Below are 17,623 nucleotides of genomic sequence, written 5' to 3' on the forward strand. Positions count from 1 at the left end.
ATTCATTACTGGGCAAGGCTATCTTTATTCAATAAATGTCAGCAAGCACAATAAAATTTAGCAAATGTTGACCAGGTTACTGTTTGCATGCCATAAAATTCACTGAAGCTCCTAGATAAAGTAATTCTAAAATGCCTAATGTTTGATTTGTGACCTTATTTTTTCAGCGGCTGGTGGATGTTGAGCAGCTTTGGTGTGTGCACGTACCGCTAAGGATCTCTTTGAGGCTCTTGAACCAAATCTCACAGTGGTCCGCACTGAGGTTGTTGAAGTGGATGGCATGTTCTTTGAGTTTGAGTCCTTTCTTCTTGCACTGGAAGAGTGTGATGCCCAGCAGAGTTCCACCCGTCTGCTGCCCCGCAGAGCGCCGCTTCTTTACCTTCACAGCAAACACGTCCTTAAGCTCCACATACTCTTCCTGCTTCTTCACATCACGGTCAGCTAAAGCAAACACACAAGACATATTTCAAAAAGATATTTCATATTACACATTTCTTCTCTCCTGAGTTGGGTTTTAACGTTATGTTTTCAAATGGCAAAACTTGGTGCATGGGAGAAAGTTTTTTTCTCAAAACAATAAGCAGATATAATTATGTAAAATATGACCAGCTTATTTAAGTTTGGCTCTCTTTATGTTTATTTCCTTTTTTCTTAACTTTTTTTTTTGATAACAGGGAAGCAGCACTGACAATTAAATGGTTTTAATGGCATATTTCACAAAAAAAAACATAATTTTTTAACATAATTACTATTTCAAAGAAATGTTCCATGTTTTAATATATTTTAAAATGTATTTATTCTTGCAATGGCTATCGTCAGCCTTAAGGGTTTTTATTATTATTACCAACATTGAAAACATTTGTGCTGCTTAATATATCTTTTTTTCTTTATAATTTCCTGATGAATAGAAAGTACACGATAGGAAAGTTCACAACATTTATTTGAAATAGAATTTTTAACAATGTAAGCGTCTTTGCTGTCACTTTTTGATCAGTTAAATGTGTCCTTGTTAAATAAAAGTCTTCACTACTGACTCCAAACCTTCAAAGATCAGTGGGGTCTCAATATCAGACCCCTTCGACTTGCATTGTATAGATAAAATATGTACCAAAAACAAGCAACACCATAAAGTTTTGATGGGTTAGAATTCAGACATTCAACAGCGCCACACTTGATACCCCAGCGTCACATTGGGCTACGAGCTTCTTATTCTCCCCGACCCCCTGATGTAAACCATTACCCACAGGCAAACTCCAATTAAACCACACTGAAATCTGTCGCCGAGCCTCAAGATGGACCAAGTTCTGTAGCTGCCTCTCTAAATGACACTCTCTCTCCTCATGTGAAAGCCTTTCTTCATTAGGAGCACCCCAAGCTGCACCTCCGCGTTTCAGAACATTAACTACCCTCTCACATTACTGCGCAGGACACCCGCCGCCATCTGTTCCTACTCAGGCTTCTGCTTGAACCTCTCTATACCTCCACCACTCTATTTATTTAACTCCGAAGCTGCGTGTCATTGTGGTCACTCTACAAAAACCCTGAGTCAATTGAATTAGTGGGAACTAGAGATAATCTCTCCCGGCAGAGTTTCCGAGAGCCGGGGCAAATGACAAAATGGCCCATGTTAACGGCCGTGTACAGGAAGCTTCCTCCAAGGGGGCGAGGGAGGGTCTTGAAGGGTAGGTGGAGACCAGGACAAGGCTGAAAAGGGGGGTTTTTCCTTGCTACATTACAGTAAGCCTGCGCCTTGTCCGAATCAATCTTGGCACATCTGCCTAATGCCGACCGTAAACAGGATTAGAGACCGACTTATCTGCTTGATGCTAATTGTGTTGCAGTTTTTGCACATGTCCACCCTTTTAATAGAGAGACTCCAAATGCTGCTGTGCAACTGCCCTTTTCAGGCCGAGCTTATCAGCATGGGCACTAGTCAGGTTGGTCTGGGCTCTGAGTTTTTTTTTTAAGTCTTTGGCAATAGGACCTAATTAGTCCCTCCAATTAAGAGCAGGAAAATTGAGTTTAAATGAGCAGCCCGCTAAGTAGAAGCAATGAGATGTAGATTGAGATAATACACCTAGTAAAGCATGAGCCTGACTGGTGTTTCCTGCTGATCTGCTCAAAAAAACAGGCCACACAATTGGAACTTTACTTTTTGCTAATACTGTGCTCCCTCTATTTTTGGGAGCCCATAAATTTGTGCTTACACAAACTTTTTATATATATATATATCTCTCTACTGTATTTTAACCACTTTACAGCTGCACACTTGCTAATCTATTTTTAAGGAAATAATGATGCAACTTTAACAACTACATTAAAATTGGCAGCAAAATTAATCTCTTGACGTGGCTTTGCTGATGCAATTAGGAAGCTAACGCAAGTATTAGAAAGCTGACGTAAACTGAAATTATGCTAGAAAGAAAGAAAAACCAAGATAAAGAACTTCTTGCTGATGAATGATTGTTCCAGTTTCCTTGTGCAATGAGAACTTGAAGTGTCATGGCTTTGCACAATAAAAGTCACTGAATGATTTTGTATTTATTTATTTGGTCATATTCCAATTATGTATAAAGGTGGTTACTCTACTATCAATATACTGGAATATTTAAGTAATAATGGGAGCTTTTCATGATATAGGCAATAGTGTCTAGAAGACAACAGATGGACTCATGTGCAACTATTACAGAAGGTTCAAACACTCACTGATGCTCCAGAAGGAAAAAAATTACGTTAAGAGCCTGGGGGTGAAAACTTTTGAACAATATGGAGATGTGTACATTATTCTTATTTTGCCTAAATGTTATATTTCTTAATTTATTACTACCATTCAGAGGCTACGGAAGATAGTTTACATGTTTCCCTGAAGACAAAATTAGTTACATTTAGCCTGATCTTCAAATTCAAAAGGTTTTCATCCCTGGCTCTTAATGCATGGTTTATCCTTCTGAAGCATTTGAACCTTCTGTGATAGTTACATATAAGTCCCTCAGTTACAATATATAGTTACATGTAAGTCCCTCAGTTATCCTCAGTGTGAAAAGATGGATCTCAAAATCATACAGTCATTGTTGGAAAGGGTTCAAATACACAAAAATGCTGGAAAACCAAAGAATTTTTGAGACCTGAAGGATTTTTCTGAAGAACAGCAGGCAGTTTAACTGTTCAGGACAAACAAGGGACTCATGAACAACTATCACTAAACAAACCAAAAAACAAAAAACACAGCTGTGGATCATTTAGGTAACTATATGTGGACTATATGTACTGTAAACATATTTTCTGTGAAATATCTTATCCAGGTTAGTACTAAATGAACAATAACATGCATTTTGTTTGATCCCAACATCTGCACATTTTGCAGATTCGGAACAGGGGATGAAAACTTTTGACCTCAACTGTAATTGATGACTGAAACTTAATTTTGGGATAAACTGTCCCTTTGTATGCCACAGGTAATCATGTGATCATGTGGTTTGTGATTACCAGTGGCATATACACACACTCACAAGTTCAAACAGTACATAATCTGAAAGATTCTATATTGCAGTAATTAAAAAGGCAAAATACACCTTTAAGATGCATTGACAGAATATGTAGATTTCTTGTAAAAGCCGTCACGCCTCTTTTGTGTGATCTAAAAGGGATTTGAGAGTAATCCATACAGAAACCCAGTCGGGGATGGAGAAGGGGGTTGAAGAAGATTTTGGCCGCTGGTGCCTCTGCTGCAGGGCACACAAGTTCGCAAATAAGAAGGTCCATATGTTCAGGGTCATTGGTCTAAAGGGGCTGTAAGGGGCCAAATCAATATGACACGTCTGGTAACACACGAGGTCATATAACACAGAGCCCTCCTGAAGACTGACTATGGATCTGTCATCTCCAGAGATCTCATCTCTCTCATTGACAATTACATGCGTGTCTGTGTGTAGGCACCACTCACAGCCAGCGATGACACACGCCTGCTCTCATCACACTCACCGGCTGCTGATTCATGTTCTCTGGATTATTATGAAATCAGGCTGGATGATATGAATCTCAGTAGAGCGGGACGAGTAATTACACTCTGAAACATTTTCTGAAAATGTTAATTGGAATTGTGCCTCAAACATCTTTAAGATTTATTATCAATAATCCAATTTATTAGCAATAATCCAAATCCAAGTATCTATGATGTCTTCAACAAGCCACATGATTAAAGATTATCCATGTCCAATACACCTTACTTTATGTAAGTGATCTAAACAAATCCCTAACGCATGATAAATATTATTAGTGATGCCTGTTTTAGCAAAAATTTACCTAAATCCTAAAATTGCATGCACAAGTGCACTGTGCAGCATGCATGCAAAACAAAAAGAATTTAAAAAGAATTTTAAATTATATTTTTAAGAAATAAGAATTGGTTGTCATAAAAGCTTTGCATGCTAGGAAACTGTTAATTAGTTTGAAAATACCAATTCTGTTGAACCTTGCAAGGCGGATATCCAGAGAGCAGAAAACAAAGCAGGGAACAACGTGTCTGTGGCCCCCAGCGTGGCAAGTGTCATATTCTGGCGCACATGAGGCTGATTTCAGATGACAAGATGGGAACAGCCCTTCATTTGAGGCACAGTAAGACATGGGGAGATTAAATAAAACTGTGCACTCTTCTAGAAAACTTTATTGCTTCCAGATGGATACAAGCTTCCTCTCAGCAGTGCTCCAGCAAAGGCGAGACGCAGGGGGCCCGACGTCATGTCATCATGCAACTAATGTATGGACAAAAAGAATCAATTCTACACCGGCAGTGATCTGAGCTGTTAGATTTTATTGCAGTGAGATTTCAATATGCATGTGGTCTGATGTATATGCATTGATTTTAAGAGCAGTGCTTAAAGAATCGTTTTTATTATTGTTCGTACTTAACATCAGTTACATGAAAAAGCTAAGGTATTATGTTACTCATCTTATACAGTTCGTGAGCCAGACATAAATGATACCTGGGGCTAGCTGAGAAGTGTTTTGTTACTTTTTAAGTGATTAGACTAACAATTTTTGCATGTTAGACAATAAAATAGTCAAAAGATTTCGCTTTGACATATGGACCCAAGCCATATCTAGAGACTTTTGCTAGTGGGCCAGAAGATTATGACACAAATAGTCATATTTTTGGACTTGTTTTTCAGTAAAAATCATTAAAACAAGATAAGCAACACTGCGTAAAATATTAAGACTTTATTGTCGTTTCCTACTTGTCCATAAAATATTGCAATTGTTTTTTCCTCTTGTTTTTAACTCTTGTTTTTTATATGGTAAAATAAATAAAAAATCTGCCAGTGCAGTAAGATAAAAATACACTTGTATTAAAGATACAACAATACAAGTCTAATATCTAATGAATCTTGCATTTCAAGTAAATTAAAATCATGTTAAATATTTTTTTGTGATATTTTAACCAGGAAAATGTAACTTTAAGCATGAGTTTGCAGTGTAAAGACTTTAAAGTAGGCTATTCAACTTGGACCAGCAAGTAACCTCATAGAAACCTCTAGAAACTGCTTAGCAAAGCCCTGGTAACCACCTACAACATCCTAGCATCGTGCTAGTGAAATCTGCACTCTTTCCTTCAGAAAATATAAAAATCTATAGTTACTTCTCCATATAGAAACTATCCCTGACTGTCTTTTAAATCTGCATTCACAGGGTGCAGTTTGGCAGAGGGTCTCTTTGTCTCATCTTCTCCCTACTCTTCGTTGATGCGTGCATCACTCTCACAGATGAAACTAATACGGTGGTTTGAAAAGAGTCCAACTGCGGAAAGCGTGTGCCAGGTCAGCAAGCCACTCTTTGCCCCCATGTTGTGTGGGGCCATGTGGTTCCCAGCATGGCGTCCGAGAGCATATTTTCCACCTGTGCCTGTGGAAGCCTGTGTGCCCAGACCCACACACCAAAACCCAATATTTACATTTTTATATTGCCGTTTTCAAGCCCCCAGGAAGCAAACAAAGGAGACAGCGTCTGCTTTTTCCCTGTGTGCAATTAGACTGTGACACTGTATATCCCTATTGTAATACAGAGGGGTCACACACTTGAACTTTGACTGTGTTCGGTACACAAGCCAGCTGAGTGGTGTGCATGGGACAATCTGCCTGATAAAGTAGCATTTTAAAAGATTCTATAAAATGAAACACCACTTTGCATTTGCAGTGCAGCTTATTACCGTACTGTATATTTTGGTTTTGGTCTGTGCATGCAGATTTCCATAAATTGGATACAGCCCCTTGTATTTTTAATTTAATTAAATATGTTTTAGCAATAAGTGTAATACTCTCACTTTATTGTTTAAACACATTTTACTGATTTATCCGTCAAGGTCCAAAGTGAATCAGAATCCAATTTGTGGTTCCGGACAGGTCTGGAGCTTTTGATGTTTTTTGTTTTGATTTCTGTTTTGTTTTGTTGTTTAATATTGGTTGATTCATAAAAAGTTAATATTATTATCAACATTTCTTTTGATGTTTTTTTTTTGTTTTGTTTTTTGTGGCTTTGTTTAGCCGCATTTTGTTTTGTTTTGTTTTGTTTAGCCACATTTTGTTTTCATTTGTTTTGTTTTGTTATAGGCACATTTTTGTTTTGTTTTGTTTGTCTTGTAAGTAAGGTCAAATGTTGTTTGGAATTTTTCAAAATATCCTCTTTTGTGTTTTGCAAACAAATGAAGTCATACAAATTTAGAACGACTTGTGTTTAAAACAGTTTGCCTTGGTAAAAACACTGCAGGCTTACAGGGAGATGCATTTTTTCATACAATGCAAAACAGCTCTTATGCTTATTCTTATGCTGTCATGCACTTTTGGAAGCATGTACTGTACATCTATCTCGTTGGGTCTGTAACCAGAGGCTCCTACTCTGAGTCTCAGGTGTTAGTAGAAGAGCTGAGCATGTCTCAGCATAATGACTCATTATTGATGCTAATGATGTTCTGCTCATTATTTTTAAACAGGCTCTAGAAATAAACAATTATCGTCACCTACTTTTCATTATGCTCCCGGCCAAAATAATTTACAGATATGAAAGAGGAAAAAACGTGATCTGTAAGAGTGTATACCTTAATGTGTAACATAACTTCATTAATGTAGCTAAATTGCTAAATTAACATTACTTATCAGCATATCTGAAGTTGCAAAACATGATTTTTGTTGGTTGATTGATGTTTACTGAAGAGTGTACCATTATGAAGAACTGACATTGACTCTGCCCAGCATTTTTCCATGCGGAGGATGGAGAATGTGTCTGGACTAAAAAATGTCCCCCTTCTGTCCCTCGGTACTGTGAAATGGGATCAGATAACCTCAGCGGTGCAATTAGCCTCAGAAATCTGAGGCTGAGCCAGTCAGTCCAGTTCCAGAGAGCTACACTGGGGCAGATGCTCCATGCTCACCGCAATGGTCAACCAAAGTCCTCTGAGTTCTGGGAAAAACAGGTCATTTTAAAAGATCTAGTACCGCAGTTTGTGTATGGTAAACCATCTAGCATTTGCTTGCATGACATGCTCATTCAGCTCAGTGCTCATGTAAATTGCTAGTGATCGATGAAATAAAAAGCTGAGAACTAAAGTCAATATGTTAGGATCTAATCTAAAACAAAATCATTTTAAATGCATACAGAAGAAGAATGGCATTGTGCATCTCTCATCTAATGTATTATTCCATCTTTGAGATAAGTGAGCATGCATAAAGGATATACTCTATGAAAGTAATTAGATTCTCTCATTGTAGAAAGAAAATCCCAACAGTGGTCATATCTGATTGTGGATTTAAAAATTGTTTAATCCAACCATGTTCTTTTTTATTCTTATTATTATTGCACAGAGGTTGCTCTGCATAGCTCAGAAGACCTAATTGAGTTCTTAGCCGGACTTTCGTCAGATGTTTCTCCTAAAATTGCATAGGACACAACAGTTGAGATATTAAATAATGTCTGGTTCCATATTCATCTCAGATTTCACATGCCGCCTCGAATTTGCAATTTATGAAACTCTGACACGTGAGATTATAAGAATGTTTTGTTAGTACAAAATCTGAGAAACAAAATACTTCAATATAATAACATTGCTTTTAAGGAGAATCAATTGAGATACTGAAGCAATCTCATGTGTGTTTTCTGTCCTATAGGTTAATCTGTTTAAATTAGCCATCATTTAATCAGTAGAATTCAGTGTAAACATTTTAGCGGTGGATTAAATTCAGTGTTTATACAAAATGCATCATTTACTTAAACTGTTTCCTTCTGTATCCAGTTTTATGATTAAAAAAATAATTAAAAGCATACATTTGCAATCTCTGACCCAGGAGCTTTGTTTGTATACATCTACAGAGCCAGAGGTAAAATCAGCGCACACAAGGCGTGAACCCACCAGAGTGATCTAAATGAACTGCGTGGACTGGAGGCGTGAACTGCTCTGGCACTTAGATCAAATCACGGTGTTTGTACATTCAGCAGACAAACTGAAGTAAAGCCAAGGCCAATGCTAAGCAAATTCAGGGTTCAAAAAGTCAAACGCAGATCCCTTTGGCAAACAATCCCAGTCTCCTGCGCGCTGTGGTTGCGGCTGAATATGAGGCCAATTCACCCGGCTCTACTTTCATTTCTGAAAGGTGAGCTAACTGGCAAGGTGTTTACTCTGGATCGGCTGATGCAATGAGAGAATTATTCACTGGTATTTTTAAAACATACAGTAGGAATAGTGCTAAAAAAAGAAACTCTATATATTATTTACAGTTTGTCTTTTGTCAACTCTGTGGATAGTGGATAGTGGATAGTTCACCCAAAAATGAAACTTCTGTCATCATTTACTCACATCATTCCATCCAAACCCACATGATATTATTCTGACAAAAGACAAAAAAGTGTCACAAATGTATTCAAGAACAAATATATATATATATATATATATATATATATATATATATATATATATATATATATATATATATATATATATATACATACACACACAAACACACTTTTGATCAAGCATTTGGAATAATTATGCAAATATATTCTAGATCAGTCATGTTTTTTTATTTTATTTTAGGCACCTATGAAAATAACATTGGATAATTTTAGAAAAGAAGTCATTCAACAACTGTCTAATAACCTTTTCTTTGCCATTACAGTGAAATCACTGAACTAAACATAGAAGCCTGATATAAATGCTCATTTAAAAGAAAAAATCTTGGAGGTTTTTGCATCAATCTGTTTAAATGTTAATAAGTAAATTTGATAACGGCTGTTTCTGTTTTGTAGGTCTAAAGCATGTGACATTGCAAATAAGATGCATAACCAGAAATTAAGCAATGGGAGATGTAAACAGGTATCACATCATCACTGAAATCCAACACACAGTGTTGTCATAGAAACAAGCACTGAAATGCCACATTGCAATCATGTAATTTGATATTGTGTTTGTCTGCTGGTTAATATCCTTCGATCCCTCTCTCGGTTGTCTGTAGTGAGGGATCAGGGGCAATATTCTGATCTGTTATCCCTCAGCAGAAAAAAAGCACATGAGCGTCAAATAGAGAACCCCAGCATATCGGGATCTCGCTGTCATTTTTTGGCATTTTCAAGAGAACATTTGGTAAAGGCCATAGGGGGTTATTAGATGAATGCTTTCTGTGTAATGAGAGCTCTGGCTTAATAACATTAGCTTGGATCACAGATGAAAAGTACTGTCTATAAAGCTTACGCTGACTGAAAGTCTCTCTTGCACTCGGCAGCGCTCACGCTTTGAAGTGCCTGCACAAAATAACAGCCAAAGACAGGAAGTACATGCCTCAGCTTCAAACTGCTGGGCGTGTTTCAACATTGTTTCATTTTCCCCATTCGGTTTTGTTCCTTGATCAATCAAACAACACTAATCAAGAATCCACTCTTTAAGAGCAATTTTGGAGGGCTTTTTAAATGAATGCCTCAAAGACGACAGCAAAGGTGGTCTTATATACATATTAATGCACGTTTGTATTTGATGCTGCTGCTGCTGTGTTTTCCATATAAAGACCCCCTCATGTTTGCATTAATTTCTAGTTACTCCAAATGCGGGTGCGGATTCCTTAAATAAAACCCAAAGCGAAAAACTACACAGCTTAGAGTTTCACTAATATTGAATGAAATTAAATCCTCCTAAAGTCATATGGTTATCTTCTTAGTTTTAATGATGCAGATGGTAGTTTTGAGTATCATTTACTTGGACATTTGCTAACTGTCCACAAGACTGACAGATGCCCTACTTTAGGTGGTCACAACAGTCAGCCGGAGTCCATTACCAACACAGCTGTTACACATGAGTTTCTGGCAGGACTAACATTACCCCCTTTTTCCCCCCTTTATTTGGATTGTTATATGGTTGTACCCCTCTTTTGTTTGTGTAATTATTACAGTAGGGTACAATGCAACTAAAGGCGGCCCACAGTTTGCTTACTTCTGGTTCGAATGTTTACAATGATCAACTTGTTTTATTGAAAATTGATGGAGCAGCACACTTTTTGTGAAAATAATTGACAAAGAAATGTGTTTTATTAAAAAGCATTTAAAAGGGATCTTTATGGATCTTTTTAATGTTGTTACAAGGTGGCTTTTTTAATTCACACGGATCCATGAAAACTACTAAAAAATGCTGTATTATGCATGCCAGGCCAGTAGTCAGCAATGTCTTTTTCTAAAGAAGCATTGCTCCCCATACTGAATGCATAATACGCATGATGTCACTGTTTTCACAAATGTGACCCTGGACCACAAAACCAATCTTACCTAGCTGGAGTATATTTTTATAGCAAAAGCCAAAAATACATTGTATGGGTCCAAATTATAGGCTTTGAATATATATTTTGTACATATCCTACTGTAAGTACATTAAAACTTATTTTTTATTTGTAATATGTATTGCTACAATATTAATTTCATTTGGACAACTTTAAAGGCAATGTTCTTTAAAGATTTTTCGCACTCTCAGATTCCAGATTTTCAAATAGTTGTATCTCATCCAGATATTGTCCCATCCTAACAAAACATACATCAATGGAAAGCGTATTAATTCAGCTTTGAGTTCAATTTCCAAGGGATGCATAATTTAATAAAATGTACACCACTGTTGCAATGTAAGTCGCTTTAGATTAAAGTGTCTGCCAAATCCATAAAATGTCAATTTAATTTTTTATATGTGATAATTTCAGTTATTCTCATTGGCTAGATATCTGTCATATCTACATATTTAACATTTGTCATTGAAGCAATAGCATTGTGGATGACGTCACTTTGTTTTGCAAACTTTACAGAGACAAACAGGTGTTTAGGAAAGCTGTGCTTTGGTAGAAGGATGCATATATTTCTGAAAATGCAACTTTCTGATGTGTGATTCTAGAATTTGTGTGTTAATTGTAGGCCTAAGTGTGCATCATCTGTTATATATATACATAACCAAAGTATGTGAGTGTAAGAGTATTTTAGAGTATTTAATTCTAAATTCAAAAACAATTCATTCTAAAACATTCATAAAACCAAGTTTCTAACGTCTCTCTCATAATAAATCTCAGTAAGCACTTTTCTCTTCTTTGTATTAATATGCAAGACAGAAAGAGGCCTACATAACCAAAATAAGAAAAAGTTAATAAAATTCAAATGATTCATTTTGAAATTTCGAATTAATATTAATTCCAACATTCTACAACGGTCATAAAACCAGGTTTACAGGCTAGCCTACAGTCATTGCTTATTTTGAGTCCACGTGCTAATAAATCTCAGCAAGCACTTGCGCAGTGTCAGGAGAGTCGCAGTCGTGTCAGTAAACACGATACATTAATACCTTGTTGCTTGAATGACTTCGAGCGCCAGACACACAGGAAGTAAACAGGAGTAGCACGCAATCACCATGGAGACGGCGGCCTCACCTGTAGGGGTCTCGGGCTGAATGGGCGTCCATGTTACCCGCGTTTCCGTGAGAACCACGTCATGGCTCTTCTTCCCGATTTGGAAGATTCCTCTCACAATCGGTTCGTCCGGTCTATATTTCTTTTCTGTTCGCCCCTTATCGGCGTCATCCGTGCTTAACTGAGGGGCCGAAACAGAGCGGTTCTCGTTTTGCTGTTGCTGTTTTCGCTTTTTCTTTTTTGCCTTGACTCGCTTTCTCGCCACCGGTTGTGTCTCGCGCAACTCTTCCTGACTCTCCGACCAAGCGTTGAGGACATCTAACGATTTACACGGGGATTCAAACATAACGTCAAAGCTTGCAGGGCAAACTCGCCTTTGTGTATTTATTCACCGGCTCTCGGTTGCTAGGCTCTTGAGGAACTTCCCCGTCTCCGTGCACCTCTAGAGCGCGCGCGCCCGATGGGCTTTATTAGCCGAGCACGCGCGCTGCCCTCACTCGGCATTTAGTCTGTTTTTACTATTTCAACTGTTCATAACATTTGTGTGGCAGTGTGAAATACTATGACAAACCGGTTTAACATTTATTCATTTTAAACTATAAAACTAGTAACAAAATGTTTCATTTAAAATCAGCAGTTAAAGTGCTAGTGCTTGAAAAACAACAAAAAAGATTGGAAAACCAACTATAAATGTAAAAAAAAAAAAAAACCTATAGAGTTAGTAGTTAGTAGTGCTACTAGTAAAGCATTGGCCTGCTAAAAAAAATTAATAGGCATAGGCCTATAGCTATAGCTGATATGTGAACATTTCCCTATAGAAATTAATTAAAAAAAAAATTAACTATTGCATTACTTTTAATTACTAGTGATTTTAAAAGTAGCCTAGATACTAGTTAGTTAAATAATAAACAACATCTTGCAATAGAAAAGGAGTTTACAAAAATACTTACATTTTGTCAAATATTGATGGCACTTATGTTACAGTATTTACAAGTTAATAAATGTATAGGTTGCCTCAGACTTGGACGACTATTTGCATTTGTCTTCTTATTCTAATGACTGCATGCCTTGTTTATTTGGTGTGCTAAAGAATAAGCCCGAGTACTAGGTGAACAGGTGAGAAAAAGTCTTCCTCACACAGCACCTTGGACAGTTCCTGGATGTGGCCAAAGCTTCTGAGACTATAAGCACTTTACTCTCAGTGGATGTTTCCCCTTTTTATATCCCAGATGATTTTTTTTAATGTCTTGTCAACAGTCTCGATGAAGTAGTATAAATTAAACACATTTCTAAAGAGCGGTATTAGTCGTAATGTATTTCTCCCAAAGCCTCCAAAAATCTTTTTCTCAATTAACAGGTGCCTATTTTACAGGATTTTACCATATTTTTATTAAGTCTTTTTATATTATATTATATTATATTATATTATATTATATTATATTATATTATATTATATTATATTATATTATATATTCAAATACTTTGATCTTCACACAGAACGTTGTTTTAATAATTTATCTACGTGAACGTTTCTAAAATGCGGGGGTATTTCATTAACTTTAATTTACACCATTATCTTTTCATCTTTTTTATTATCTCTATTTTGCGTGACAACTAATGTAATTTATTAGTGAACAAATACCCGATACATTTTAAGAAGATTTGTTTGCTGGCGTGGCACGGACAGTTGTGGATTATAAACGAATCCAGGACAAATTCATTTACACTGATGCATGATGTGAATTTTTCCTCTATGTATTTGGTAATATAGTGTCTAGAAATTCAAAATAGTTTTTTAGAGATGAAAACCTTTTACAAATGTATCGAAATTTCAGACTGTAGAAGGTGCATTTATATCGTGGCTCTGCGTTGGGCTCATCTCACTGTTTTAATATTTATTTTAGCTCTAGGCAGTGCGCTCAGGTAAGAAACACCTTCATTGCTCAATAAATCGATAAAAAAGTGAATATCATTTAGGACAGAAAGAAATAGGCTTTGTGTTTATTCATATTCAAGGGTATAAATTCACATGACCTTGAGATTTAATATTAATATGTTCACAATTTAGCCAACAGTTTCAAATGTCTAAACTATTCATTACACGAAACTTTTGATACTGTAGCCTAGATTTTCAGACTAACTTGAATCACATTTATTCATCCATATTTTTGTTTCTATCTAAATAATCAGATTAGAGCAAGTATGTGTTTTAAAGAAAATACCAATCATAATTAATGAAGGTAAAACGTATTCTGAATGGCTGGGAGTTCATCACATAAATGACTTTAATAATGTTCAGTTCAAACCATTTGTTTTATTTCTTAAACCTCCATCATGAACCTATACACACATACAACAGTCTCAAAACTAGAATCACTTTGAAATCAACCTCTTTTTGATTGCATCTTTGTTGTTTGTTCCTTCTTCGCAACCAATTAAAATTCCCAGTCGAAAATACCCGAATAGTTAGAGCAGACTAATTCAGTCCATGATTTATTTTCCATCTTAGAAAGACAGGCCTCTCGATCAGCTTTTACACAGGGTGAATTTAAAAGGTGATAGTCAAGCTTTTATATACAACACTGAGACTCTAACATCGATTTTTTTTTTCCCCAGCACTCAAAGCAATTCGCAATTTCACAAAGGATCACTGATTGAACGTAACATTAGACGGGATTCAGAGGATGGGAATTGTGCAACTCTGCATGATTTTACAGTAATTCATTGCTAAGGCAACATTACAGATTTTGAAGCACTTGCCTGCTGGTTATTACTAGATTGAGTACTGTTCTGTATAAACAAGAGATAAATCAGTTTTATAAAACATTAACATGAGGGGTTGCATGGAATGGTGCAGGGATCTGACATTATAAAAATTAACAATTCTATACAAAATCACAACAAAATAATTCAGTATGGGATAGATAAGTAGTAAAATGTAATAGGTTGAAAAATATATCAATCTCTATTAATTTCTATAATTGGCCCAGTATTGGATTAAAAATTGCATAGATTCCAAATTATTGCTTGTGATTTTGTAGCATGGATAAGTAACACATTCTGAAGAAGGTCACGCATGTTCCCACCTGTGTGTGACCGCAACGTAGAAGCGCTATAGAATACAATACATAAGGTGAACGAGAATAAACGAATTCTCTCTTCTCCTAAAGGCAGTAACAACAATAAATACGTACATAAGATTAAGCATATAATGTTGTTGCTCTTTTTGCATCAGCCATAACAGAAGACCGTGACGAGCAAGTCTCACAAATGTCCGATAAAATCACGAGTCGTGAAATATCGCGTTCAGCTGGGCGTTCATGACCCGCTCGTGATGCGAGTGCCCTTCGTACGACATAATGTTCTCCATGGGTACATCACAGCGCTGCGTGGAGCCCGCGTAAAGAGACGCGTGTCCCTGCGCGCCGGCCAAGCCCGCTGCCTGATAGTGCATGGTAAAGGCGTAGTTCTTCTCGAATTCCGACGAATGCTCGTGTTTGAAGGAAAAGTTCCCATTGACGCTCAAAGGCGGGCTAAGGGGTCCGTCAAACGAGGGACTGGTGCAGTCTGTGAGCGCGGTGTCAAAGAACGGCTCCAGTGCGCTCCCGTACGAGTGTGGCTTGACGTGAAAGATATGAGAGCTGTCCATTGTACCGTACGGAGGGCTGGGAAGACCGGGCGTCTGGTAGGAGTAGGGAAGAGCGGAAAAGGAAGCACTTGCTGTTTGCATATGAGGGGGCATTTCCTGGCTCTGCTCGGGGAGAAAAGTTCTGGGGTTCAGTTGGAGGCATCCTGCAACCAAATTGGTCGTGGGCTGGGACAAGCCCTTGCACAGGGCCTGCACGAAAGACATCAGATCCGGGCTCTTGCCCGACCTCAGGGTTTCTGATAGCGCCCAAATGTAGTTCTTGGCCAGTCGGAGCGTTTCGATCTTGGAGAGCTTCTGCGTTTTGGAGTAGCACGGCACAACTTTGCGCAGGCTCTCGAGCGCATCGTTGAGGCCGTGCATGCGGTTCCTCTCCCGGGCGTTCGCCTTCATGCGCCTCATTTTGAACCTCTGCAGACGCGCCTTGGTCATCTTCTTCTTTTTGGGTCCTCGTCTTTTCGGCTTGGTGTCGTCGCCGTCTTCTTCCTCCTCCTCTTCCTCATCGTCATCCTCATCTTCGAGTCGGTTGAGTCCTACTTCGTCGTCCTCCATATCTTTATGCATGGGCACGCTGGAGTTCTCCTCGTCTCGCTCGTCTTGGGAGCTGCTGTGACACTTGTCGGTCCAGTTCGTGCTGGTTTGAGACTCCAGCATCATGCTTTCCTCGGTGTAAGATTTCGTCATGTTGGAACTCTGCAAAGTGATAAATAAAGCCTTTAAACGTCCACTCGGTCACATTTTCTGTATTATCTTTCAAATGAGAGAGCCATGCAACATTAAGAAATGAAATGCGCTACGCTGCACGCCCAAAATGCAACAACACATGACCTGTGGATGAATCATAGCTGCTTACTTTATGCAGCTTTATTATGTAACATCATCAGTGTTTCCTAATCAGATAGAGCCCTTGTTGTTCATTTTGAAGTAAAGGAATTTAATAAGGAATATATTTTTATGTTTTTTTATTCTATAGGTATTCAGAAACCAAATCTAATTTCTGTTTGATTTAGAATCAATTATTGAACTGAATTCTCATAAGTAAATTGGTAGGCTATTGCATTCCTGCCTATAACTAGTTTTGAATTGTATTCTTAAAAGCAAGTGTTGTAGCAACATCAGAAGTTTAGATATTAAGATGGTAAAGTTTGTATTTTTTTATGTGTATAATCCACTGGAAAAAAAAATTGTTAACAGAATAGTTTTCTTCATCAGCAATTAAACTGAAACGCGCATTTAACTTGTCATTGCAAGTTAGCACTTCTTCACTATCTAATGTAACAATTAATTTACGTTTTCGGGTTTTATAGGTTTTTGTGTGGGTTTTACGAATTATATTCTTCATTATAGTGGATCAGCTAAACAAGATCTAGCTATGCCGATCAAAATTACACGTCTGATCAGTTGAGTTTACCAAAACGTTATCGTCATCATAAGAATGATCTTAATGTAAAATAGATCTACACAAATATGTGAAATACATAAATACAGAGAAAAAAAACATGACATAGCCTACCTAGGATGTGTTGAATGTCTTGTTATGATAGTTTCATGCCCCTCGTAGTGATGTGGGAAGTCCTGCGGATTGAAGCCTAATGTGGCTGCGCCGATGGGATGCTCTGGTTATATAGCGGTGCTGCTGATGCTGGAAGATGCGAGTGGATGTCTGTCTCTGGCTGCCTCTACAGTCCCACCCTGCGCCCGTGATTGGCATCTGGCCCCGCCCCTTCCCCCGGCACGCGCCATATGGCCGGCTACGTCAGGAAAACGGCCTCGAGCGTCACGTGATCTCTTCCATTTGTATTCGCCAGAGCTCCGTATTCCGTCCCTTTGTGGCCGAAAGAAAGTGGCCATCTGTCGCCAGTTAGAGACTCCGTGGACCTGTTTGTACCCGCAGGATGGATTAACCCTTTCAAGCGTGGGACACATTCAATCACGACCGGCTCTTTCTTTAGCTAGGATACATCCCGTTGTCTTAATTCCTTATGCGTGTCCATAAATTAGCTCACAATCACTCAGTAGCCTAGGTTTTGTCACTAATTATAAGTGGAAATAGGTCCTGTCTAAAAGAATA

General features: G+C 37.8%; 2 protein-coding genes across 3 annotated transcripts in view; both read right to left on the reverse strand.

Moving 5' to 3' along the window:
- The window catches only part of LOC127964763 (ceramide kinase-like protein), a 53,861-nt gene extending 41,473 nt beyond the window's left edge, over positions 1-12,388 (reverse strand). Inside the window, exons 1-2 of one of the 2 annotated variants that reach the window (XM_052565084.1) lie at positions 11,928-12,384; positions 208-441 (exon numbers count right to left, since the gene is read on the reverse strand). In XM_052565084.1, coding sequence (XP_052421044.1) covers positions 208-441; positions 11,928-12,252 — 559 coding nt within the window. In that variant the 5' untranslated portion in view covers positions 12,253-12,384. Of the gene's footprint in view, positions 1-207; positions 442-11,927 lie in introns of both variants that reach the window. The other variant, XM_052565085.1, reaches the window with a different exon arrangement.
- Positions 12,389-14,200: 1,812 nt separating this feature from the next.
- LOC127964486 (neurogenic differentiation factor 1-like) lies at positions 14,201-17,225 on the reverse strand. The gene is made up of 2 exons (XM_052564707.1): positions 17,066-17,225; positions 14,201-16,245 (listed from the first exon to the last, which is right to left on the reverse strand). The coding sequence occupies exon 2, from the start codon at positions 16,234-16,236 to the stop codon at positions 15,190-15,192; it is 1,047 nt and encodes a 348-aa protein (XP_052420667.1). The 5' UTR covers positions 16,237-16,245; positions 17,066-17,225; the 3' UTR covers positions 14,201-15,189.
- Between the last annotated feature and the right edge of the window lie 398 nt (positions 17,226-17,623).

Source organism: Carassius gibelio, chromosome B9 (genome assembly GCF_023724105.1).
Source record: "Carassius gibelio isolate Cgi1373 ecotype wild population from Czech Republic chromosome B9, carGib1.2-hapl.c, whole genome shotgun sequence".
Lineage (NCBI taxonomy): Eukaryota > Metazoa > Chordata > Actinopteri > Cypriniformes > Cyprinidae > Carassius > Carassius gibelio.

Bases quoted from the DNA above. Each gene is read 5' to 3' on its own strand.
- LOC127964486 (XM_052564707.1), bottom strand. From the start codon at position 16,236: ATGACGAAATCTTACACCGAGGAAAGCATGATGCTGGAGTCTCAAACC.